The 26,957-nt window shown below is 36.8% G+C and overlaps 2 protein-coding genes across 4 annotated transcripts in view; both read right to left on the bottom strand.

Annotated features, from left to right (window-relative positions):
* The window catches only part of DMBT1 (deleted in malignant brain tumors 1), a 495,581-nt gene that overhangs the window by 29,596 nt on the left and 439,028 nt on the right, over window positions 1–26,957 (bottom strand). The window contains 6 exon segments of the mRNA XM_069097407.1: window positions 1–83; window positions 3,631–3,830; window positions 5,485–5,638; window positions 6,158–6,249; window positions 22,567–22,639; window positions 24,679–24,988. The exon segment at window positions 1–83 is cut by the window's left edge and continues 56 nt beyond it. Coding sequence (XP_068953508.1) covers window positions 1–83; window positions 3,631–3,830; window positions 5,485–5,638; window positions 6,158–6,249; window positions 22,567–22,639; window positions 24,679–24,988 — 912 coding nt within the window.
* Window positions 1–26,957, bottom strand: part of BUB3 (BUB3 mitotic checkpoint protein) — a 555,213-nt gene that overhangs the window by 374,631 nt on the left and 153,625 nt on the right. The window lies entirely within an intron of this gene.

Raw genomic sequence — 26,957 nt, 5'->3', positions numbered from 1 at the left:
ATTTGGATACTCTCCTGGGTAGGAGGGACTGGAGAATGAGCCTTCAGAAGCAGACAGAAAGCCTCCACAACTCTCAGAAGGATCTATGAAATGAAAGGAAAAGCCTTTTATAGATAGTGAGTGTCATCTTTCATTAAACAAAGTGTGAAGTAGAGAAAACATGTGTCTATGTTAATGAGGAGTCTGAACTATTTTGTGTGTTAAGTGTTTGAGGTCAGATTTGAACTCAGGTCCCCCTGACTCCAGGGCTGATGCTCTATTCACTGGTGGTGGGGAACCAGGAAAGACTTCCTGTAGAAGACTTTTTGAATTGTAACTTGAAGGAAGAGGGTGAGCTAGATGGCAAAAAGAGTAGCAACGGGCTTGGAACCACGAAGATCTGAGTTCACATTCTGTCTTGGACACTTACCACCTGAGTGATCGTGGTCAAATCACTTCAATCCTCTCAGTTTCAATTTTCTCCTCTTTAAAATGGGGACAATAATAGGACCTACCTCGCAGGGTGATTATGAGGATATAATAATATGTATAAATTGCTTGGCTATTCTTAAACCCCTATATAATTGTTAGCTGGTATTACTATTATTACTACTATTCTATGAAAAGGAAATGATGAGATAGTGCATTCCTGGCCTGGATGATGGCCTGTGTAAAGGCATGGGGATGAGTGCCATGTATGAGGAAAGGAGAGAAAGCCAATTTGGTAGTAATTTTAGAGTGAGGTAAGGATAGTAATATATATATATATACATACATATATGTATATATATATATATATATATATATATATATATATATATATATATATAAGTTGGAGTCATATTCGTGGAGAGTTTTACAAAGCAAACAGAGGAGTTGATATTTTATCCTTCAGACAATGGGAACCACTAGAGTTTATTGAGTGGGGGGAGTGACATCATCAGATCTTAAGGAAAATTACTGTATCAGCTGTGCCGAGAAGAGATTGGAGGGGAGGAGATTTAAGGCAGAAAGAGCAATTAAGAAGCAGTTGTAATAGTGTAGGAGAGATATAATGAGGCCATCAAGAAAGGTTGTGGTTTTGTGGGAATAGAGAGAAGGGGCCAGATAGTCAGATGTTATGGAGGAAGAAATTATAAGATTTGATAACAGCCTTCACACATATTCTAGGAAACTTTCAATATCAAGAAACCAGCTGGAAAACACATCAATATCATACTAATTATTTGAATTTCTATCCATTTTTCTGTCTGAATGATTGGATATTTGGGGTAATTGAGATGATAGTACCAAAGTTATAAACTTGTGAGACTAGAAAAATGTCAGTTCCTTTTACAGGAATATGTAAGTTTGGAAGAGGGATGGGATTTGGGGAAAAGACAATGAGTTATGTTTTGGACGTGTCTAGTTTGAGATATTTCTGTGACAATCAATTTGAAACGTCCAATAGGTATCTGATAATTTGGGACTGAAGCTCAGGAAGGAGATTGGGGTTGGATATACTAATCTACCATTCATCTGCACAAAGATGGTAATTAAGCCCATGATGAGGTTATCAAGAAAGAATGCAGAAAGATAGAGTACACAGGACAGAGCCTTGAGGAAGACCCACAGGTAAGGGACATAATATAGGCAAAGAACCAGAAAAGGAGGAAGAGAAGAAGCAGTCAGGCAGGTAGGAAGAGAATCAGGAGTAAGTATAATGAAAATACAAAGAAGAAAGAGAATCCAGGGGAGAGGATAGAGTAGACAACAGTGTCGCGTTCAGAGAGTGATCAAGAAGGGTAAGAACTAAGTTGTTTCACATAAGTTCATTTATATGGAATAGCTTTTTTACACAAGAATAATTTGTTATTCCAATTTGGTCCTTAGGATCTTCTTAATCCCATTATTTACTATTTTGGTAATATCTGATTCACAGAGTCATAGAATTTAGGAGTTATGACCAATGCATATCCCTCCCAACTAAAAGTCCCTACCATAACATTGTGGATTAGTGGGTATACAGTCTTTGCTATGAGACTCTAGTGAGGGAAAGGCATCCCACTCCATCTTTGCCAAGTTCTGATTGTTTGTAATTTTCCCTTCTACATCAAGCCTGAATTTGCATCTTCTGTCCATTGTTCTTCTTTCCTTTAGGGCCAAAACAATAGATCTGAGTCCTCTTTCACTTGATAGTTTTTTAAGTAGATAAAGAAAATAATCATGTCCCCCTTGAGTCTTCTCTTTAGTCTGAACATCCCTAGTTCTTTCAACTTGTGCTCTTATGATATGAACGCAAGGCCCTTTATTACTCAGGTTGCCCTCCTTTGGTATCCATATTATCAATGTCTGTCCCAAACTATGTTGTTCCAAACTGAAAATGTTACTCCATGTGTGGATCATCTAGGATGGTGTTCTGCAATACTTCTTATTGTTCAGTCGTTTTTCAGTTGTGTTTGACTCTTCATGATCTTATTTGGGATTTTATCAGCAAAAATATTGGAGTGTTTCTCCATTTCCTTTTTAAACTCATCTTACAGATGAGGAAACTGAGACCAACAGGGTTAAGTGACTTGCCCAGCTAGTGTCTGAGGCTGGATTTGAATTCTGGAAGGTAATTCTTTCCGACATCAGGTCTTATACTCTATCCACTGTCTCCCCTAGCTGCCCCATACTGCAATACTATTAGTACCTTATTCTTGAAGTTAAACCTCTTTTGAAACTGTTCAAGATGATATTTGTTTCTTTTAAAAAATTTTTGGGGGGCTATTATGTTAAACTGTTGATTCAGCTTGGAGTCCCCTCAAACTCCCAGACTTTTTTTTGGACAAATTTCCATTTTAATGGTGCTTCTTCCATCTTGTATTTTTGCAGCCAATTTTTTGAATCCAATTATAAGACTTTAAATTTATCTGTATTAAATGTTGGTTGTTACAAATGTGCATATATCATTCTCTAGGGAGAAACCATTTTATTCCAAGAAGGAGAAAGCAGTAGGTACTAGAGGGTACCTGAGCTGATGACACTGGCATCTTCATGGTTATGAGAGACACTATGGGAACACTGCCAAAGATAGTCTTCAGTTCCTTTACATTGTACAATATCCATTGTGATGACTTTAGGGCCTTGGCCAAAATAGGCATTTCACAGGGCAGAAAGAGCTTTCCCATAGCCCAGTTGTCTGCAGACTACCTGAGCGTCATTCAGGTCCCAGTCATCATCACAAATGGTCCCCCATATTCCAATATTATAAATCTCTACTCAGCCTTCACACCTATTCTAGGAACCTTTCAATATCAAGGAACCAGCTGGAAAGCACATCAAGATCATACTGTTTGAATTTCTATCCATATTGCTGTTTTAAAGATCAGTGGCAATTCTTCTAAGAAATTTTGGGCAGGGTGCTATTTCCAAAAAGCATATCATTAAGTTAATTATTCTATGATTGTTCTAGTCCCCTGTTTCACTTCAACTGAGTAAATGTGGCTTGGGAGATAGCTTATGCATAGGAAATGAAGGGGATTGTCCATTTCCCATATTTAGCCCTAATAAAAAAGGAACTCAATGTACAAAAATAGTTGACTAGACCAGTGATAGATCAAAAAAGCAAGAACAAATAGTCATTCTACTACTAATTGCATCAAAATATTAATCCTGGATATTTCTTACCTTTCTGGATTTCACTATAGGAAGCGGAAAACCCTTGATTTGTGACACTGCCATCAGTTTTAAATAAAACTGTCATTCGATTGGAGCTTGATATCAGTGTTGTAATAGGACCTTTACAGAATCTTCCAAATGAAGAAGAATACAATGAACCATCAAAAATCTCGATGTAGTCATAAGTACATAAATCTTCAGATTCCAACCTGCAGAACAGAAAGAGGAATGTAGGATAATGGTGGGACTTCCTGTAGCATACTTTGGCTTCGTGATACTCATTGCTCTTGCCCTTATGACAGGAAGAATTTCATGGCAATCATCCTACACTACAAATAATAAGAAACCTGTGGTTTAATGGAAAACATTTCTCCAACCCCAAGTGACTTTACATAAGCAGCAGATTTAGAGAAGAATCTCTATAAAATGCTACCAAAATGTTAGGAAATGAGCTGAAAATGCCCAAGCGTCAGTGATTCCCTGATGTTCAAAGAAAACATCCAACGTAACGCATAGATCACAACATATCTTTGGACGTTTAAGAGTAAATTTAGGTTAACAAACATCTATTAAGCATTTACTATGTGTCGGGTACTTTGCTAAGTACTGGGGATACAAAGAGAGACAAAAACACAGTCTCTTAAGGAACTCACATTTTAAGAGAGGAGATGACATACATTTACTCTTTCTCCCCTCCATTAAATTATTTTTCCATGCATGACTAGATAGAGATTTTTTTTCTGCTGATGGCAAATTTAGAGCTTACCTCCTGAGTGCTGAATATGTTTACACTGTCACAAATAAGCATTTAAAAAAGATGTTTTATTAACACTTTAAAAAATAATATTCTCATTTCATATTTCTGTCTTCCCTCTTTCCTCTCCTACCATTCCCCATACAATAGAATCCTCCTTTGGAACAATGAAATACAATTAAACAAAATAAACTGTTACATTGACTATATCTGGTACCATATACCTCATTCTGCATATGGGGTCCACCACCTGTCTAACCAAAAGCCACATATATGGGCCATGTCTATTTTCTAAACTGATAGGCTAAGTGTTCAAATGGGACTGATGTTTGAAAATACATGAAAGACCTTCATATTATCTTATACTTATAATTTGGCTTAAGAAAAATTCTAGAAATTTGGTTCCCAGGTTCTAAAAACATCTTGTAAAGGCTTATTTTTCCCCCTTTCTCAAGAAGTAGAAGGAGCAGGGGTGGCCAGGTGGCACTGGCTCCAGTGTTGGGATGACCTGGAGATTGAATCCTGGGCTCAGACACTTAGCACCCATCCAGAAACACCTGGCCGTGTAACCTTGAGCAAGTTACTTAACCCCAATTGCTTAGGGGTGGCCAGGTGGCTCAGCGAGTAAGAGCACCGGCTCCAGTGTTGGGATGATCTGGAATTCGAATCCCGGGCTCAGACACTCATCACCACACCCAGAAATAACTGGCCGTGTAACCTTGAGCAAGTTACTTAACCCTGATTGCTTAAAAAAAAAAGAAGTAGAAGGGACAACAACTGATGTATTGTTTGCCTGGTTGATCTATTCAGGAAATATCCAGAGTTCTTTTCTGTCATTTGGGGGAAAATATTCCCCATTACTTCTGTTATGAAGAACAGTAGATCTTATCTAGGTTGTCCAGGGAACCAGCATTCCTAGATCTCTTACATCTTTTCTCACTCACATCTTGCTGGGTAGGACTACCCATGAGAAAAACATCACCTCATATCTACAAAAGTCCTATAAAGCTGACTACTCAGAATTTGAATTATTAGACAGCAGCTCAATCTGATAAATATCTGGTTATTGAATGGAGGTGATGCTATGAGGTAGCTAGGGTCTTACTTACTGCAGATCATCAATGAGCAGGCTGATTTGGAAACCATTGCCTACTTCTATTTCCCAGATGCAGTTTAGGAGATTGGGATAGTGTCCAGGATAGTTTGGACTGGTAAATGATCCATTAGAATCGACAAGGAGTCCACCACAACTCGTTTTACTGTCTGAAAAATAGAAAGGGAACATTTTTATCATTTGTGAACAATTGAGAAGTTAAGTTTATTTCTCATTGTGGTTATTTATTATCAGAGAATTTGTTGAGTAATATTCTTATATATATATATATATATATATGTCTACTGTATTTTGGGATTGTATTAAGCCACATTGCCCCATGTAGGTCACTGTGGCCATGTTCTTTGATGTTCTACTCTGTCATCAATAATGTCGTCAATGACTGTGTGGTGCTGAAGAAGAGCCTTTCCTCTTCTAAGAATAAGATTCAGTGATAACCTCATATAATAGAGAGAACTGATCCAGATTCTCAGCCTATCGAGCTCTAATCAAAATGATCTTCGTAGTGTGTGAGAATGCAGGCAATGTAATCAATTTATGTTCTTCCATCTTTAATACCAAGACCCACCAGTCACTGCTACTGAGGACAGCCGAGAAAGAGGATGTATGAAGGTGCTTCCCAAAATAGCATAAATAGGAAGCATGAGATTATTATTAATTTTTCATACCTTGTTGTGCAAAGTGCTCTTCTGCCAGGCATTCTAGAATGAGAAGGACAAGAGGGAAGAGGCTTCCTAATGTCTCCATGTTGTCAGTGAATTACTCTGGGTCATGCACACCTTTATATACACACTGAATTTACACTCCTTGGGATTTATGCCAAATGTGAATTTTTTTGATTAATCTCTGCTTGACAGTTTTAAGTAACCAATGCAACAGGAACAAGTGAGAAAATCACAGATGTGCCCAGTGCTTTTTTTTCTGTCATTGGACTGTGATAAAGTGTTTTCTTTCCTGGAAAGCTCATATTTCTTGCACATGCACACAGACATAAACATCCATATATACATATCCAAGGTTTCTATACTGTGGAAACAGAGGAAGCGAGGGCAAAATGTTTTTTAGCCCTTTGGTTCACTTATTTCAGAATGATAAAAAAAAAACCTTTCTGTAGCTTAGAAGGTCAGGTTCTTATCAGAGTTGTGGTCTATGGATCTAAAGTTGAAGTGATGGGAGTAGGGAGAAAAGGCATGGAGAAAAAGAGCTAGAGGCCTAGAATGTCAGTGTTAGAAGGGACTTTTGAAGTATTCTACTCCATTTTCTTTTTCAGATGAGGAAAATGAGGCCCAGAGGAGGAACTTGTCCAAGTTCACATAGTCAGTTATTGGTAAAGTCAGGTCTAAAATCTAGGTTTCTTAGTTTCCAGGACCAGGGTTTTTACCACAGGTCCCTTTCTTCCTTTTAAATCTTTTTTTATGGTACAGGCCTCACTGTTGGTATAGTTGGATCAAAGGGTATGTATGGCTTTGTAGTTTTTGATTATAATACCAAAGTGCTTTCTAGGTTGGTTGAACCAATTCAAAGCTCTACTGACAATACACTAGTACCTTAGTGTGTCTCTTTTCCTGCAGATCCTCCATCATTTGTCACACTCTTTTGTTATGTTAGCTAGTCTGATGCAGGTAAGGAGGAACCTCAATGTTGTTTCAATTTGAGTGTCTCTATTTATAATAATTTATTTACTTTTATCTATCATATTTATTTATTTATATATTTATTATTTTATTATAATTTATTAGTAATTTGAAATTTAGAACATTTAAAAAATGATCGTTGATAGTTTAGGTTTCTTCTTTAGAAAACTGCCTGTTTGTATCATTTGACCATATATCTACTAGTTTCATACATTTATTTCATGTTCTTATATAGTTTAGATACAAGGCCTTTATTAGAGAAACTTGATGGAAAGATTTTTTCCCATTTGCCTGTTTCCCTTCTAAATTTTACTACATTAGATTTGTTTATATAAAAAACTTTAAAATTTTGCATAACCAAAATTGTCCATTTTATCTTGTATAAGCCTCTCTAATTGTTGGTTTAGTTGTTAACTCTTCCCCTCTCCAATCAGAAAGGAAATTTCATCTTTGCTCCTTGAATTTGTTTATAATGTATCTTTTATATCTAGGCCATGTATTCATCTGGAGTGAGATGTTGGTATAAACCTAAATTTTGCCAGACTGTTCTCTAGTTTCCCAGAATTTTTTTTTGTCAAATAGTGAGTACTTCCTTCCCTCAGTAACTGAAATATTTTTTTGTATACATTTTATTTATTTTTAGTCTACAATATTCAGTTCCAAAATCTCTTGAGTTTCGAATTTTCTCCCCCTCCCTCTCATCCCCTCTCATTGCCCCCCCCCCCCCGCATGGCAGCATGTAATCAAATATAGGCTCTTCAAATACTTTAACATTGAACATTAGTCAAGTTGTAAAGACGGATTATAACCAATGGGGTGAACAATGTGAAAGAGGAAACAAAATAAAACAAAACACAAAAGAGAGAGAGCGCGTAGTTTGCTTCAGTCTGCATTCAGACTCTGTAGTTCTTTCCCTGGATGTGGATATCCCTTTCCATCCTGAGTCCTTTGTAGTTGTCTTCTAACCTTGTATTTCTGAGAGGAGCCCAGTCTATCAAAGTTAGTTCTCATACATACGATGTGTCAGTAATTGTGTACAAAGTTCTCCTGGTTCTGCTTTCCTTATTCAGCATCAGTTTATATAAGTCTCTCCAGGTTATTATGAAGTTGGTCTGCTCCTCATTTCTTTTTTTTAAATTAAATTTTATGTATATTTTTAGTTTACATCACTCATTTGCACAAGATTTTGAGTTAAAAATTTTCTTCCCATCTTTCTCCTACCCACCACCCCAAAACAGCAATTCCACTGAATAACCCCTGCCCCAATCTGTTCTCTCCTATATCCTCCCTTATTCCTCCTCCAACTTTCCAGTAGAGCAAGATGGATCTCTATGCCCCAGTGCCTGTATATCTTATTTCCCAGTTTCATGTAAAAAAATAATAATATGTATATATTTTTAAACATTTGATTTTAAAACTTTGAATTCCAGATTCTTTCCCTTTCTTCCTCATCACCCACCCTTACTGGGAAGATAAGCAATTCAATATAGGTTGTACATGTGAAGCTATGCAAAACATTTCCATAGTGGATATATTGTGAAAGATTGTATTTCCCTCCATCCTATCCCACCCCCACTTGTTCTATTCTCTACTTTGACCCTGTCCCTTTTATTTTTTCTTTTTATTTAAATTTTTTAAAATATTAATTTGTTTGTTTACTTTTAGTTTACAGGATTCAATTCCACAATTCCTTGAGTTTCACATTTTGCCCCCCTCCCCCCCTCCCCCCATGGTGGCATATAGTCAAGTATAGGATCTGTAAATACTTTCACATTATACATTAGTCGGGTTATAAGGACGGATTGTATCAGATGGAATGAAAAATGGTAAAGAGGACATAAAATCAAACAAGAAAAGGAAAAAGATCAGGTATTTTGCTTTCATCTGGATATAAACTCAGTTCTTTCTAGTTCTTTCTCTGGATGCACACATTTCTCTCCATCATGAGTCTTTTGGGATTGACTTATATCACTGCATTGCTGAGAAGAGTCCAGTCTATCAAAGTTGGTCATCACACATATGTTGTGTCTGTAATTGTGTACATATTTCTCCTGGTTCTACTCTTCTCACTCAGCATCAGTTCGTATAAGCCTCTCCAGGTAAATATGAAGACCATCTGCTCCTTGTTTCTTATAGCACAATAGTATTCCATAACATGCATATGCCACAACTTGTTGATCCATTCCCCAATTGATGGGCACCCCCTTAATTTCCAATTCTTTGCTACCACAAAAGAGCTGCTATTAACATTTTTGTACATATGGGTCTTCCTTCCACTTCTATGATCTCTTTGGGATATAACCATAGGAGTGGTATTGCTGGGTCAAAGGATATGAAAGTATTTATAGCCCTTTGGGCATAATTCCAGATTGCTCTCCAGAAAGGCTGGTTCACTTCACAACTGCACCAGCAATGCATTAGTGTTCCAATTTGCCCACATCCTCTCCAGCATTTGTCATTTTCCTGTTTTGTCATCTTAGCCAATCTGACTGGTGAGATGTGGTACCTCAGGGTTGTTTTGATTTGCATTTCTCTAATCAATAGTGATTTAGAGCATTTCTTCATGTGCTTATAGATAGCTTTAATTTTTTCTCTGAAAATTGCCTGTTCATGTCTTTTGACCATTTATCAATTGGGGAATGACTTGTATTCTTATAAATTTGACTCAATTCTTTGTATATTTTAGAAATGAGTCCTTTGTCAGAGACATAGGTTGTAAAGATTCTTTCCCAATTTCCCACCTCCCTCTTAATCTTGGTTACATTGGCTTTGTTTGTACAGAAGCTTTTAAATTTCATGTAGTCAAAATTATCCATTTTACATTTTATAATGTTCTCTAATTCTTGTTTAGTTATAAAGTCTTTCCCTCTCCACAAATCTGCCAGGTAAACTATTCCTTGTTTTCCGAGACTGCTTACAGTATCAACCTTTATACATAGTTCATGTACCCATTTAGACTTGATTTTGGTATATGGTATTAGATAATGGTCTATGGTCCCTGTCCCTTTTCAAGTGTGTGCTTCCACTCCCCCCCCCCAGTCTGCCCTCCCCTCCATCCTCCCCCCTCTCATCCCCTTCCCCCCTATTCTCTTGTAGGGCGAGATACCCTGTTTAGTGTGTATATCATTGCCTCCCTAAGGCAAATTCAATGAGAGTAAGGTTGACTCATTTCCTTTTGCCTTTCTGTTCTTCCCCTCCATTGTAACTGTTTTCCCTTGTCTCTTCTATTGAGTTAATTGACCACATTCTGTCTCTTCCTGTCTCCTCTCATTGTATTCCTCTCTCACCTCTCAATTTCACCTTTTAAGTATGATCCCTTCCTATTCAATTGGTCCTGTGTCCTCTGTCTATGTATACTTCTCCACATATATACACACATTCACATATGTATTCATACACCCATATGCCCTCCTATATAGACATATATGCATGTATACACACATATATGTTTCTATTCCCTTCAACTATTCTCATACTGAGAAAAGTTTCATAAGTTATAATTATCTTTTTTCCATGTAGGAATGTAAATAGTTCAAATTTGATAAGTTCCTTATGATTTCTTTTCCCTGTTTACCTTCTCAAGCTTCTCTTGCTTCTTGTATCTGAATGTCAAATTTTCTATTCAGCTCTGGTTTTTTCATCATGAATGCTTGAAAGTCCTCTATTCCATTGAATGATCATATTTTCTCCTGAAATATGATACTCAGTTTTTCTGGGTAGGTGATTCTTGGTTTTAATCCCACCTCCTTTGACCTCTGGAACATCATATTCCAAGCCCTTAGATCACTCAGTGTAGAAGATTCCAGATCCTGTGTTATCCTGATGGTGTTTCCACAATATTCAAATTATTTCTTCCTGGCTGCTTTTAATATTTTCTCCTTGATCTGGGAACTCTGGAACCTGGCTATAATATTCCTAGGATTTTTCTTTTGGGGATCTTTTTCAGGAGGTGATCAGTGGATTCTTTCCACCTCTATTTTGCCCCCTGGTTCTAAAACATCAGGGCAATTTTCCTTGAGAATTTCTTGAAGGATGATTTCTAGGTTCTTTTTTTGATCATGGCTTTCAGGTAGTCCAATAATTTTTAAATTATTTCTCCTGGATCTATTTTCCAGGTCAGTGGTTTTTCCAGTGAGATATTTCACATTGCCTCCTGTGTTTTTATTTTTTTTTGGATCTGTTTAAGAGTATTTTGATTTCTCATAAAGTTGCTAGCTTCTATTTGCTACAATCTAATTCTGAAGGAATGATTCTCTTCAGTGAGCTTTTGAGATTCTTTTTCCTTCTGACAAATTTGGCTTTTTAAGGCATTCTTCTCCTCATTGGCTTTTTGAGCCTCTTTTGCCATTTGAGCTAGTCTATTTTTTAAGGTGTTATTTTCTTCAGTAATGTTGTTTACTGTCTTTTCATGATTTTCTTTCATCATTCTCATTTCTCTTCCCAATTTCATCATTCCCATTTCACTTCTTTTCCTCCACTTCTCTTATTTAGTTTTCAAAATCTTTCTTATGCTCCTCTATGGCCTGTAACCAGGTCATATTTTTCTTGGAAGCTTTTGGTGCAGGAGTTCTGACTATTCTGTCTTCCTCCTGTTCCATGCTTTGATCCTTTTTGTCCCCAAAAAAGGAGTACAAATTTGGATTACTCTGCTTGCTTTGCTTCCTTTGCTTGCTCATGTTGCCACTCAATTACTTGACTTTTGAGCTTTTTGCCACAGTAGAACTCTGCTTCCAGAAAGGGGAGCTGTGTCCCAAATTGCTGGGGTTTTCTCAGATGCTGGAGCTATTAGTTGGGTGCCCTCTCTGAAGCCTATACACTGATCACACACCCCAGGACCTCCACCCAGGACAGGGAATCAGATCCAAGCAGGTTAAAGCAAGAGTGGTTGCTCTTCTGACTGGTTGCTTGGTCCCTTTACAATTTGCATGCCACGAGCCCTGAATCAGCCACACAGTGCTGGCCACTGCACCTCTGCCACTTCTCCCTCCCTGAGCAGAGACTGGACCACACTCTGGGACTCCCTGTTCCCAAATTCCACTGACCTTTCACTTTGTCTTTGACATTTATGGGTTGATAATTCTGGAAACCACCACAGCTGCTGGTGATGTTCTCTCCCAATGTCCCTCTAGCCATAGCTGGTTGGAGTGCCCTGAGGCCAAAACCTCAGGCTCACCCCGGGCTGGGCTTTCCTCCCAGAGTGCTTCTAAGGTACCTTCCTGCCGACTTTCTAGCTTGTCTTCAGCAGGAAGTTAGTTTCTCTCTGTCACTTTGTGGGTTCTGTAGCTCTAACATTTGTTTAGAGTCATTTTTATGTGTATTGGAGGAGGTGGAAGTGGGAGTCACATGGAAGTCCTGTTTCTACTCCGCCATCTTGGCTCCGCCCCCTTCAGTAACTGAAATCTTTGGGTTTATCAAAAATTATGTTGCTGTGTTTGTTTGCTTTGTCATGTTGTGCAATTAAACTGTTCCACTGTTTGACCACTCTAATTTTTAACCACTAAAAGTCATTTTCAATGACAACTGCTTTTTTGGGTATAGTTTTAGCTCTGGTTCTGATAGATACTCCTCTTTCCCATTTTTTTTATAACCCTTGAGATTCCTGACTTTTTGTTTCTTCATATGAACTTTTTTTTATTATTTTTGTAGTTCTATAAAATATTTTTGGTAGTTTGATCACTATATAATTTAATAAGTAAATTAACTAAGATAATATTATTATTTTATTATAGTTATTTGAGCAGGAACAATTAAAGTTTCTGAAGTTATTTGGATTTTTTTTATTTCTGCAAAGATTGTTTAATAGGTGAATTCATATTAAAAATTTTAAAAATAGTTGAATTCATATAGCCGCTGGGTGAATCTTTGTAGATACACTGCAATATTTTATACCTTCTGTAGTTGTTTTGTATGGAATTTCTCTTTTTAGCTTTTCCTTAGTAGGTTTTGTTAGCTTTATTTTTAAAAATGGTGATAGTTTAGGTAGATTTATTTTGTATCCTACAACTTTGCTGGATTAATAAGTATTTCAATAATTTTTTTTACTTGACTCTCTAGAATTATGTAATTATACCATCATATCTACAAAAGTTATTGTTTTGTTTCCTCTTTCATATATTTCTTCTTCTCATTACTCTTTCTTGTCATTGCTACAGTTAGCATTTCTAGCACTACGTTCAGTAGCAGTGGTGATAATTGGCATTCTTACTTTACTCCTGATTTTATTGGAAAGATCTTTAACTTTTCCCCATTCATATAAAAATTTATTTTGAACTTAGAGATCATTTGCTATATTTAAAAAAGGCCTATTTATTCCTACACTTTTGAGAATTTTCAATAGAAATGAGTGTTGGATTTTTGGATAGCCATTTCAAAATCTATTTAACAATAATATGGATTTTATTATTTATAGTATTTACATGACTTGTTATATTTATTTTCTTCCTTATTTTGAACTGACCCTCCACTTCTTATATAAAAATGACCTGGTCATAGTATATAATCTTTCTAAAATGTTATGGTTACGTATTTGCTAATATTATTTAAAATTTTGCTTCAGTGTTCATTACTTTATCTATTTTGTCCCTCCCTGCTTTAGATATAAAGCAATTATAAAAAAAAACAAATTAGAGGATTGCCCCTCTTTGTAATTATTGCAAATAATTTACATTATAATTAGTTGTTCTTTTAATGTTTGATGTAATTCACTTATAAATCTGTTTTTTCCTGGAATTTTTTTTTTCTTTTGAGAGATCACTGGCTCAACTTCTGGTTATTTAAATGGTATATTTCTTGTTTTGTTAATCTGAATATTTATATTTTTGTAAATTTTTATGCATTTTTTCTATGTTATAAGTTTTGTTAGCATATAATCGGGAAGAATAATTCCTTGGTAATTTATTTCTCCTGTAATCACTGTGAGTTTTTTTTTTAACATTTTGATACAATGTGGTTTTCCTCTTTTCAAATTAGCTATTAGTTTTGTTATTTTTTTTAAAATCTAGTTTTATTTATCAATTCAATGGTATTTTTCTTTAAATTTTTTATCAATCTCTGTAACTTTCAGAATTTCTGCTTTGTTACTTAGTTGGGCATTTTTTGCTGTTCAAGTTTTTTTAATTACTTGCCAAATTCATTGATTTGTTATTTTTCTCTTTTATTGCTGAACATGTTTATGCTATTAATGTTTCCCTCAGAACTGCTTTATCTGTGTCACATACATTTTGATATTTCATTATTGCAATTTTCTGTGATGATATTTTACATTTTTCTATAATTTTTTCTTTAATCCACCAGTTTTTTACAATTATGTTAGTTAGTCTACAATTCTTTTTAAATTCTTTCTTTAAGGGCTTTTTATTGAATATAATTTATATTGAATTGTAATTAGTAAATGTGCTCAGTTGTTCTGCTTTCTACACTTTTTGGTGAGATCTTTATGCCTCAACATATGGCCAGTTTCTGTAAGGGTGCCATGTGCTGCTGAGAAATAGAGATATTTTCTGAAAAACAAAAAAGAAAAACGAAAGCTTCAGTTATAGTCTTCAGATTCATTTTAAGTTAATTCCTTAAGGACAAATTTGAAGGTAAGAATTCTAGCCTTGGTACAATTCCCTTAAGAAAAAGGAGAGATTAGATAAAATGAGACTTTTTTTCTGTTTCTGGAAAGCAGTGGGAATATTTTTAATCTTTTCTTATGCATATTTCTAGGTTTCCTGTAATGAAGAATAGATACTGGAAATAGATTGGGAAAAAGAGCACGTGGACCCTTGGCACCTTGGAGAAGAAGCTTTCTGGATCTTTGTGTTTCTTGTGATTTTCAAATTCTTCACCTGGAGTTCTTATATGAAACCCAATTGATTATTTGATTCAGTTAGTTCAGGGAAGAAGTCTTTTCAATTCACTCCTAGTTAACAGTAATAGTGCTTTAAGGCTTGCAAAACACCTTATGACATTTGATCCTCACAACAATTTTGTGAGTAGATGTTTTTATTATCCCTATGTTACAGCTGAGGAAAATGAGACTGAGGGAACTTAAGTGATTTGCTCTGGGTGACACAGTAAATGCATTAGGCAGCATCTGACTCAGGTCTTCCACCATGTCTAGAGTACCATTCATCAAGCCTGGATTGATGAATCAAATCAATCAAATATTTATTGAAGAAAAAAAAAAGAAAAGGAATTTTGAATTCTAGTGAAAAGAGCCTTGGATTTCAAGCCAGAAGCCATTATTATGAATTAATTCCCTGACCAGTTATTTACTATCTGATTTTGGTGAAGTCTTTTATTCACTTTGGGAATCTTTCATGACTTTCTTTGTAAAATATGGGAATTGGACTAGGTGATAAGTGCTATGATCCAGTTCATTCATTGGGCCTATTCAATCAACTCCTGAATTAATAGATTCATATAGATATTCTGCCTTGTTTTTCTTTATTTTTTAATATTCTGCATTTAAAAATATCAAGAAAGAACATTTTCATATACAAAGTAGAAGAGAAAGAAATGTTTATACATGAAACTATGTATATCTTTCTATCATACTTTATTTTGTTTTTTATTTATTTGCTTATTTATTTTTAAAGCAATGGGGGTTAAGTAACTTGCTCAAGGTTACACGGCCAGTCATTTTTTGTGTCGGTGCCAAGTATCTGAGGCCAGAACCAATCCTGGGTCTCCCGACGCCAGGGCTGGTGCTCTTACTCACTGTGCCACCTGGCCGCCCCTCTATCATACTTTAAAAATAACAAATATAACATATTACTTTCTAAACTGTCCAACTTGTTTATTTACTTCTGAACTTTCTTCTGTTTCTCCTGAGCACATTAAAAATATATTTCAGTGATCCTTTTTTCTTTTTTGGGGGGCAACATGATCACAGGATTTTCTTTTCCCCCTATATCACCTATCACAAATGAAAAAAAGGACAATTCTAGAAGCAAATAGACATAGTCCACAAATTTTCCTTGTCTCATTTTGCGCCTTGAGTTCATCACTCTTTTGTCGGTAAATGGATCAATGCTTCATCATTGGTGTTCTGGTGCTGTGATTGGTTATTGCATAGATCAAAGTACTTAAATCTTTCAAAGTTGTTTTTCTTCACAATATTGTACTGTATAAATTGTACTGATTCTGTTCACTTTGCTCTCTATCAGTTCATACAAATCTTTCCAGGTTTCTCTGAAACCATTCCCTTCATTATTTCTTTTGATATAATAATATTCCCTTACATTTATATACCGTAATTTGTTCAACCATTCCACGATTGATAACCTCTGGCTTCATTTTCAGTTTTTTCCTAAGACTAGAAGATCTGCCATAAATATTTTGTATATGGGTTATTTTCTTCTTTCTTTGATCTTTTTTGGAATAGGTCTAGTAGTATTATTGGTGGGTTAAAGGGTATGAATTTTAGTCACTTTTTTCAATGTAGTTTCAAATTACTTTCCAAAATGCCTGGGTCAAATCATAGCTCCACTAACAGAGCAGCATTAGAGTGCCTGTCTTGCAGCAGTCCCTCCAACAAAGACCATTTTCTCTTTTTATCTTCTTTGACAATCTGCTAGATGTAAAGTAGAACCTCAGAATTATTTTAATTAGCATTTTCTAATTATTAATTATTTTGAGCATTTTTTTCATGTGGATATTGGTAAGTAGAGTTCCTTTCTTTCAGAACCTCTTCATGTTGTTTAACCATTTCTCTATTGGTGAATAACTCTTCTTCATACATATTTAAATCAGTTTATTAAATATCTTGTATATCAGACCTTTATGGGAGAAATTTGTTACAAAGATTTTTCCAGTTACCTATGTTCTTCTAATTTTAGGTGGATTAATTTTATTTGGGCAAATATTCTCTCATTTTACTTAATAAAGCTGTCCACTTTATCTATTGTGATCCTTTCTATCCCTTGTCTAATCATGATTTCTTCTACCATCCATAGTTGGAAAGATATTTCTCCCTCATTCCCCTAATCTGCTTATGACATAACCTTTTGTAGCTAGGTCATAGATCCACTTAAACTTATTGTGGTATATGGTAGGATATCTGTTCTAAATCTAAATTTTGCCATACTGTTTTCCCATTTTCCCAGCAGTTTCTGTGGAATAGTGAGTCCTTATCTTATTTGCCTTAGTATTTGGATTTATTTAACTCCATATTACAACATTCATTTGTGTCTATAGGTTGTCTACCTAATCTACTCCACTGATCAACTTTTCTGTTTTTTAGCCAATGTAGTATAGATTGGTGATTGCTAATTTGTAATTGGTACTGTGAGTACTACTGGTAATGAACGAAAGTCTCCTTCCTTCCCACTTTTTTTTTTCCATTTTTTTCCTTTGAGAATCTTTACATTTTATCCCTCAGATGACTTTTGTTATTACTTTTTTCATTCACTGAAGTAATATTTTGGTAGTTTCATTGGTATTGTACACAATAAGTACATTAATTGAGAGAGTATCATTGCCATTTTTATTATATTGGAATAGTCCAACCATGAACAATTAATATCTCTTTACTTATTTAGGTCTTTATGCAAAAAGTGGTTTTTTAAAAGTTTTATTTATATTATTCTGATGTGTACCTTTCTTATCAAATTAAAAAAAGGAACCTCTGAGTTGTTTGGATTTACATCTCTCTTATTACTAGTGATTTGAATCATTATTTCACATGGTTGTTAATAGCTTATAATTATTTTGAAAACTATTTGTTCACATTCTTTGATCATTTTTCTTTTGGGGAATGTAGGAATTGAAGAAAGAATTCTACCTAGTCTTATTGTAACTAATTATTCTAGGTGCCAAGCTCTATGTTTTTGCTGCTGAAGGATTACAAGTCTTGCCAACATGTTATGAAATTTTGCACCTTGGGATAAAGGCCATGTCCCTGTGCCTTAGTTACAAATTCTTAAACAAACTAAAGGGATTATGGTAAATCTATTTAGAATTTCAGGTTATAGTCTTGTTTCAGATAGCTTCTTATTGCCAAACAAAAAATACTTGAAACCCATAAATGAGCAAATAGCAAAGCAATTAAGTTGAAGACAGAACTATTAAAGCTACTCAAAGGATGGGGTAATTATAGTTTTTTGGTGAATGTTATGTGACTTAAGAGCCTGACTCATCTGTCACTTAATCTCCCTGTGGTGGCCTTCAGCACCAGGGGGCAAATAACAACCTACACAAGTGTGGTTAATCAACTATTATTTTCAATGTTTGGAAAGTCAAGGCAGAAGTTTAAAAAAGCACTGTTTCTCCAAAGAAATGGCACAGACCTATTCAAGACCACTAAGAAGCCATTTGTATTTTCTTTACCTGTTGGATTAAGACATGCCTCACAATGGAAAAGCTTCAAAGCTCTACAGTGAGGTTTTGGGACAGATTGGAACAATGAACATATTTCATTCATTAGGAGATCCTATTTTTAAAGGTTCTTAGATAAAAGGAGCAGCAGGGACTCTGAATGAAATGAAGACTTTCTGTGTACTCTTCCCCTGATCTGTGATTCCTATTGTGTCACTGGACCCCAATGTTGCATCCTCATCTCATATTTTCATGCTTTTTCTCTGTCCTTATTGTGGTTCCACATTTGGTGCAGTGGATCACTCAGAATCTGAGGGTTCAAAGAAATAATCTCTTTAATTAAAACATTTAAAATACCCCCAGGTAAAATCAGTCTCCGAGGTGGTTAACAAGCGGTTCTTAGGAAGATAAAAGGAACTAAAAGCTATCAGTAGAGAAAGCAAAAGCAAGCATCAACGAGGCCCCCTGGCATCTCAGGAACTCTCTGATAATGTCCTCAAAACACCTTTTGGATTTTCCTCATCCAAACTTCCCTCCATTGGGTCCCAAATCAACTGCCTGGTGCACAAAGATAACTCAAATGGCCCCAGGTCTGCTCCATCGCATCACTCACATTAGCCCAATTGGTGCTGTTGGGTCATTGGTGGTGAACTCAAGCTTCTCCAGTAATACCAGGGTCCTGGCCCACAGCATCTTCCTTCGCTGTCCTTTATTTTCTTCCTTTCCTGAAGTCCTCTCTTCTTTCTATTATTCCTTCTCTACTCTCTGTTTCCCTTCTCTTTCCTCTTGTCACCTTTCCCCTTTTCTTTCTCTCCACAGTTGTTTGGTCGGGAAGGGACTGTGGTGAACCAGTCCCCTCAATAAATGAATAAACAGGTGCAATTCTATGGTGATCCCTTGGAGGCGGCTATGCTTTTTGGAAGCCTAGTGGTCATTGATTGTCATTTGTGCAATATTAGATCCAAACTGCATTTCGTCTTTTAGCAGAACAGCAAACTCTTTAAGACTGAATTCCAAAGTTTCCATAGGCAAAACCAACTTCTCATTAACTTTGTGGAGGCAAGGTCAAGTCTGCTTTTTTCAAAATGGGTAGAGAATTTAGAAAGGGGATGACATTTTCATTAAGAAAAAGAAATCTACTTTCTGCTGTCCTCATTATCACACTTCTTGTGAAGCCACTGGCTTCAACTTCTCCAAACTGTGGGATGGAGCACAAGCTTCCTCTGGACTCTCAGGGCAGTGAGAAAGAATACTGACTGGGAATAGAATTCATGCATTTTACACAGTTAGGTTTCAGAGCCTTTCCCTGCCCATTAGGAAAGTCTGACTATCTTTCTTAGTTTTCTGTTTCCTTGGTGTGTTTTTTCCTAGTCTTTCAACATGTTCCATTTTTCTTCAAGTTGGCAAGTTCATCCATTGCAACTTTTTGTTCTTTCTTTTTAAAATTTGCTTTTTGGAGGAGGAAGGCAGAGCAATTGGGGTTAAGTGACTTGCCCAAGGTCTTGTGGCTAGTAAGTGTTAAGTGTCTGAGGCTGGATTTGAACTCAGGTCCTCCTGACTCCAGAGCCGATGCTCTATTCACTGCGCCACTGAGCCACCCCTTTTTCTTTATTCTTGTTTTGGCATAGCCTAGCAGCAGAGGTGGCAGGCACAGTACCATCCTCCTGGGCATGTGTGCTCCTGCATGATATCCTTGGCCCAGTGCCAAAGGGAAAAAAAGAGGGGAGGTTGAAGCATGCCCCTCTACTTTCTGTTTCCACTGAGATGGAGCTTCCCAAATCTAGGCATGTTACCTCTCCATCTTAAGCTGCTTGTATCATTTGGGTCCCCTCACATGAAGCCCTTGCCTCTAGAATCTTTTGTGCATGACCAAGGTCTAATTTTAAGAATGAGAACCATAAAGATGAGGGTGGTTGAGTGATCTACCAAGGTGGCACAGTAAAGATTTGAACCCAAATTTCCTCACTCCTGGTTCAGTACTTTGTCTATTGTGTCATGATATGGGAGTACTTGCTTTTTTTCTGCTAGGGCACTCTTCTCCTCCAGGTAAGGATGATGCTAAGTGGGTATGGGTGAACAATAGAATATTTTATTTCTATATGAAAATCAAGTGAAGACCATTTAAAAGATGCCATAGTGATTTAAACTGAAACATACAAGAATGCAGATGGATGCATATTTTGTGCATAGATAAAGAATGGTGCTAATCATGAAAAATTACAACTATACTAATGGTTAGAGACTTGGGATACATGTCCATGGAGGGGATAGTCTTTTATTAATTACTTTAGAAATCTAGCCATGATCCAGAAAATGGGTGGAGCTGTCCCTGGTGCCGTGAACACAGGATATGTTTTTTTTTTCAATATTAATTCTGCTGTTGAGTGGGGAGCCAAAGGAATCTAGGAAGCATGGACTTATAGGATCATAGACTTTAGGACTAGAAGGGCCCTTAGATGTCATCTAATCCAAACCCTTCAACTTTCAGGTGAATAAACTGAGGACTAGAGTGTTTTAGTGGCTTACCTATGACCACACAAGTGGAAGAGTTAAGACTGAACCCACGACTTCTGATTCCACATTTAGTACTCCTTCTTTGTCTCTTCCCCCATATTCAGTGATTAGAGAGAAAGCTGGGGACTGTCAGTAATTTAAAATGGTTGTCAAAGAAACATCATAGCTCCCATCTTCTGTGCAGTTCTTGGATTGGAGGAAAGTTAGTCTTAGAGGATTTAGGGATAGGATTTTTCTTGACAAGTAAGGGCAAGAGAAGAGGCTTGAGAAGTTTACAAAGGTATGAATTTTAATCAATCAGGCAAAAAAAACCCTAAGAAGAGTTTCCCTAGGATACTCATATTGGGAGCTTCATTTGGAGGGCAAACTCAGGAAGGAAGATCATAGAAGCCTATGCCTCCTTGGTCTCCAATCACATGAACTCCAGAGAAGACAAAGCCTGGGTGCCAGTCTAAAGCAGAAGATAGAAATGCTAACCTCACAAGGAGGATAGAACTGGCTGTTGTATCTGGTTAGTGAATTTGTATCAGGAAAATCAGTGAAGAAAGAGAAGAATGGGTCAAGGGTGGGAGAGTGTCGAAGTTACAGCTATTGAAACATCCAGGACTTGGGTTTAAATCTCACCTCTGATGTTTGCTGCCTCTGAGAAATGAAGCAAGTCACTTAAAGTCCTTGAGTCTCAGTTTCCTTCTCTGTAAAATAAGGGGAACTAAACAGATGACCTCTGGGGTCCTTTCCAACGCTGATTTTGTGATCCTTTGGTCCTATGAGAATGAAGGTGCCTTTCAGGTTGGGGAAGCACTGAAGTCTAGGAAAGGACTCTTTGTGGGCCAAATTAAAAAAAATAGTATCTAATCCAAGCTGAGAAAACAGGACTTTGATGTGCTCATACTCACTGAGATCAGTCACAACAAAGATTATAAAGGTCTCACAAATGCGTGAACCTAGGGGAGGACTTGTCATGAGGCAGGGGAAACTAACTAGGAAAATAACTAGGAAAGATGAGCCTTCTCCCAGCTAATCATTGTTGTTTAGTCATGTCCAAGTTTTCATGACCCCATTTGGGGTTTTCTTGGCTAAGATACTAGAATGATTTGCCATGTCTTTCTCTAATTTTCCAGATGAGAAAACTGAGGCAAACAGAGTTAAGTGACTTGCTCAGCTAGTGTCTGAGGCTAGATTTGAGCTCATGAAGATGAATCTTCCTGACTCCAGGTCCATCACTCTATCCACAGTGCCACCTAGCTGCCTCCCCCTCTTCTCCTCCCCCACCCTTTTAAGTACTAAGGATATAATTTTTAGTAATTGACCACAGCAGTATTTCCATGTAATATAATCTTTCTTTGTATTGATTTCTTAGATTGTGGTTAAAAAAAAAACAATTACATGATCTTGGAGCAGATAACACTGGCATCGTTGAGGTGACTGCAATTATGGGAGAACCAGTCTTTGTGAGAACACATCCTCAGGTTGTCTTCATTCCCTGTACACTGGACATCATATAGGGAAATGAGCCTTGACCAAAATACGCATTTTCTGGGGCAGAAATAGCTGTCCCACAGCCCAGTTGTCTGCAGACCACCTGGACATCCTGCAGATCCCAGTTGCCATCACAAACTGTCCCTCACTGTCCTTCATGGTAAGCTTCCACATGACCTTTACATCTATTGGAGGAAGCTACCAGTCTCAAGGTGGTGGTATCTGGAATGAGAACAGAAATAATGAAGTTTTGAGTACTACAGGAGCATGGTGATGGACAGCTGTTGGCTGAAGCTCTCTCCTTAGGATTAACAGCTGAGAGTACACGATGCATCAGAACATCCCATTACTTCCTTTTGAGTACTACTTGTGAAGGGGAAGAGACAATGAGTGAAGCATTACTCTTCCCAAAGTGTGTTCACATCTATTTCACCTTCCCAATAACCCCTATTAGGTATGGAAAGCAGGAATTGCCCCCATTTTGCAGATAAGTCAAGCCTAGAAATGTTTAATGACTTGCCCCAGTGTGAAGAAGCTAGTTAGTATTAAATCCAGGACAAGAATCCAAATCTTCACAACTAGTCCTGTGCTCTTGCCTTTACATTGCTGTCCTCCCAGATCAGATAGAGGACAGAGGCAATATGCTGGAGTTTGATGTGTATTTATATAGTGTAATCAGTCTCTAACCAGGGGTGGGGAACTCTGTTCTGTGAAATTTGGATTCAACCAAAGTACCAAACTTGAGGGCCTAGAGGGCAACATGTGACCTTGAAGCTGAAAGTTCCCCATCCCTGCTCACTAAACCATGGACTACAGGGCAAGATAATGTGACTTTGTGGTGAGGAATTCTCTACTGGTTTTCAGGATTATGAGACTATTTAATTCTGGGGCAAACAGACCCATATATTATTACAATCTCTCCTGAGGCTGTCTCTGATTATACTCACTGAAATTTATGAGTATGGCTATTGATTATGATTACTGAATCTTTAAAAATGTTGAAATTATGTTCAATACCCTCCTTCTAAGATGAAAAGAGAGTGAGTAAAAATGTTTCAAAATATTTTTTCTTCCAAATGTTTAAATTTAAATAGGAATGGGACACTTGAAGGAGGAAGATTCAATTATATGGAGAATTCACTTATGTGGAATAGCTCATTCTCCCATGATAAGGTATTAGTAATATCTGGTCCCCAGAATCTTCTTAATCCAACTTCAATTATATATTCCATTTGCTTCCTTGTAAAACCAAATTCACAAAATCACAGATTTTGGTATTTGGAAAACATCAAACTATTTGATATCATTTGTAGTGATTTTAGAAGTCATTTAATCTAACCCATATCCCCCAAAGAACTCCAACTATAACCCACTTGATAAATACTCATGTCCCCTTGGCTTGAGGGCTTCCAGTGATAGAACCCACTGCCTTCAAAAGTAGCCCTTCCATTTCTGGAAAGGAGTTTTCCCTACTTTACATCTAACTTTATCTCTTTAAGACATCTGCCCATTTTTGCTGGCTCTGCCCTGTGAAACCAAATAGAACAAATCTTAACCTCATCTACATGATGGTCTTTCAAATACTGAAGACAGCTATTGTGCCATCTCTTAGCGTTCTCTAGGTTAAACACCACCATTTCTTTTAATTGGTCTTCATTTGATATGAATTGGAGTTTTGCCATCGTTCTGATTGACCTTCTAGCTTGTCAATATCCTTCCTAAATTGAATGCTCAGAGTGAATGCAGTTTTCCATATGTGGCCTGAACAGTGCAGAAACCTGCAGGACTATTCCCTTCTTATTACCGTAAGTTATGTATTTCTTTGTGGAATCCAAAATTGTATTACCATTTTTTTGGTCTGCCTTCTTATGTTATTGGCTCACATTGAGCTTAAAGTCCAGTAAGACTCCCAGATTTTTTTTTCATAGTTGAATTGATGTTTAACCATCTTGTATTTGTGAAGTTAATTTTTAATTTTTTTTTAAAGCAATCAGGGTTAAGTAACTTGCTCAAGGTTACACGGCCAGGTGTTTCTGGGTGGGTGCTAAGTGTCTGAGCCCGGGATTCGATCTCCAGGTCTTCTCAACACTGGAGCCGGTGCTCCTACTCGCTGTGCTACCTGGCCGTTAACTACCTGAAGTTAATTTTTTAGACCCAAGTATAAGACTTTATATTTCTCTATCAAATTTTTGATCTTCATAAATATGTGGGAATATTATTTCAATTCAGAGATGGAGAAGATGGTAGTTAAAAGATGATACCTGAGCAAATGACACCAGCATCTTCATAGTGGTTACAATTGTGGGAGAACCAGCCTCTGTGGGGACACTCCCACAGATGGTATTCATTCCCTGTACATTGTACATCATCCATTGCGATGGGTCCTGAGCCTTCTCCACAATAGGCATTTCCCAGCAAAGAAATAGCTTTCCCACAGCCCAGCTGTCTGCAAACCACCTGAGCATCATTTAGGTCCCAACCATCATCACAAACGGTCCCCCATTTTCTAACATGGTAGATTTCTACTTGCCTTTCACATCTTCTGTGGCTGCTCACCAACCTCAAGGAACCCTCTGGAAAACACATTGAGAGCATCTGAGTTTGTTGAGTTTTTATCTATTTTCATGTTTAGTGATTGGGGACAACTCTTCTTCAGGAAGGTTAGGGAAGGGTCTATCAAGGTATATCAGTAGGTGAATTATTTCATGATTATTCCAACCCTCTGCTCCATTTTGACTGAGGAGATGTAGCTTGGGAAGGGTAACAAGTACATGGAAAATGAAAGGGATTCTCTAGTTCCCAAATTTAGTCCCAAATGAAATGGGAGTGCAATCATCAGTAATGGATAATTCGACCAGTGACAGACCTAATAAATAAGAGAAGATAGACAATGCATGATTTACTCCACCCAAAACATTTGACCTGAAAGTATTTTACCTTTGTGGATGGAATTATAGGAAGCAGAGAACCTTCTATCTGTGATACTGCTATCAGTTTTAAATGCTACTGTCATTTGGCTGGATTGTGATGTTAGCGCAGGGATGGGATCTCTGCAAAATCTTCCAAATGAAGGAGCCTCCAGTGAGCCATCAAAAACCTCAATGTAATCATAACTGCAGAATTGTCAAATTCCACTCTGTGGGACAGAAAAACAAGCTGACAAAATTTCCTGTTCTACTAATCCCAGTTACATTTGAAGCCATGCCAATATGAGGGAATGGCAGGGCTTCTTCTCGCACGCTTTGGCAGTACATATATTTGTGATTCTCACTGTGATACTCACTGTTCTCTCCCACATAAAGGGAAAATTTCCTTGGAGTCATCCCACAAGAAAATGACAACAAACCATTGACTTAACTGAAAATATTTCCAAACTGTGTTTTCACAGAAGCAATGAAATTGGAAGAATTCTTTATAGAACATGAGTGTTTATAATTTTAAAGGAATTAATGCTTTCCATAGGCATTGAATGTTTGCTATTTAAATGACTCAAAGTAAATAATTTTATAGAATGAGTGATTGTTATTTAAATGAATCCTTATGTCAATCCATATTTTCATGGATTAGCATTACATAAGGTGGGTTTGCCTATCAAGGTATCTGGAAATGAGCTGAAAATGCTCTCAACCTACATTGTTTTCCTGTTGATTAAAGAATGTATTCCAAATTACACAAGTATCCCAGGGAACTGGACTACTGGAGTATGTCTTTGGATTCTAAGGTCTTATTCTTCCTCTCTCCTTACCATGAAATATTCCTCTACCATGATTAGGTGAAGCATTGTTCAATGATGGTAGATTTAGAACCAACCGTCTGAATTATGAGCATATTAAACTGTGAAACATTGATTTAAAAAAACATTGGTTTATTGATGCTTTTTGAACTTCATTGTTTTTTTCTTCACTGCAATAGAATTTTCCTTAGAAACACAGAAGTGTATTTGAGGAAAAAACCTATTGACACATAGCACATATCTGACAGTGTATGTCTTGTTCACCAATAGTCTACTCTCTCTTTTTATCAGGAGGAGAGAGAGAGCTGTCATAACAATTTTCCAAGACAATGAGCTAAGTGTTCAAGTAAGATTGCTACTCAGAAAAAGGAAAATGCTGGCTAGGGTTTATGTTAAATTGTACCGATAAGGTCTAAAGAGTACTATTGAGATGTGGATCACAAATTATAAAAGCATCTTGAAAACATGTGTTTCTTCTTTCTTGAGAAGCATATTGCTCCAAAGGACAACAGCTAAAGTATGGTTTAGACAGAGAATCTATGAAGAAAATAAATATCCAGAGCCTCCTTTTTCTTTCTCAGAGAAAATTCTCTCATTTCTTCTGGCTTCAGACTGGTTTACAGATTTCTCCCTCTTTCTCCAGTTCCTCTCCCTTATTCTCTGGACCTAAGAAGTAATCTTTCTGTGTCACCAGCATCTTGCAAGGACTGCCATGAGAAAAATGTCATCTGATTGGAGGTGAGGGTAATGAGCCTCATACTTATCCTCTGTCTGTAGAACAGTCCTAGAACCCCTGAACACATTAGC

The sequence above is a fragment of the Petaurus breviceps genome, unplaced genomic scaffold (assembly GCF_028583685.1).
Source record: "Petaurus breviceps papuanus isolate PSGF00001 unplaced genomic scaffold, PetGlider_PUasm1.0 37, whole genome shotgun sequence".
NCBI lineage: Eukaryota > Metazoa > Chordata > Mammalia > Diprotodontia > Petauridae > Petaurus > Petaurus breviceps.
The sequence above is the reverse complement of the archived record's forward strand: the minus strand, read 5'-3'. Positions and strand labels throughout refer to the sequence as shown.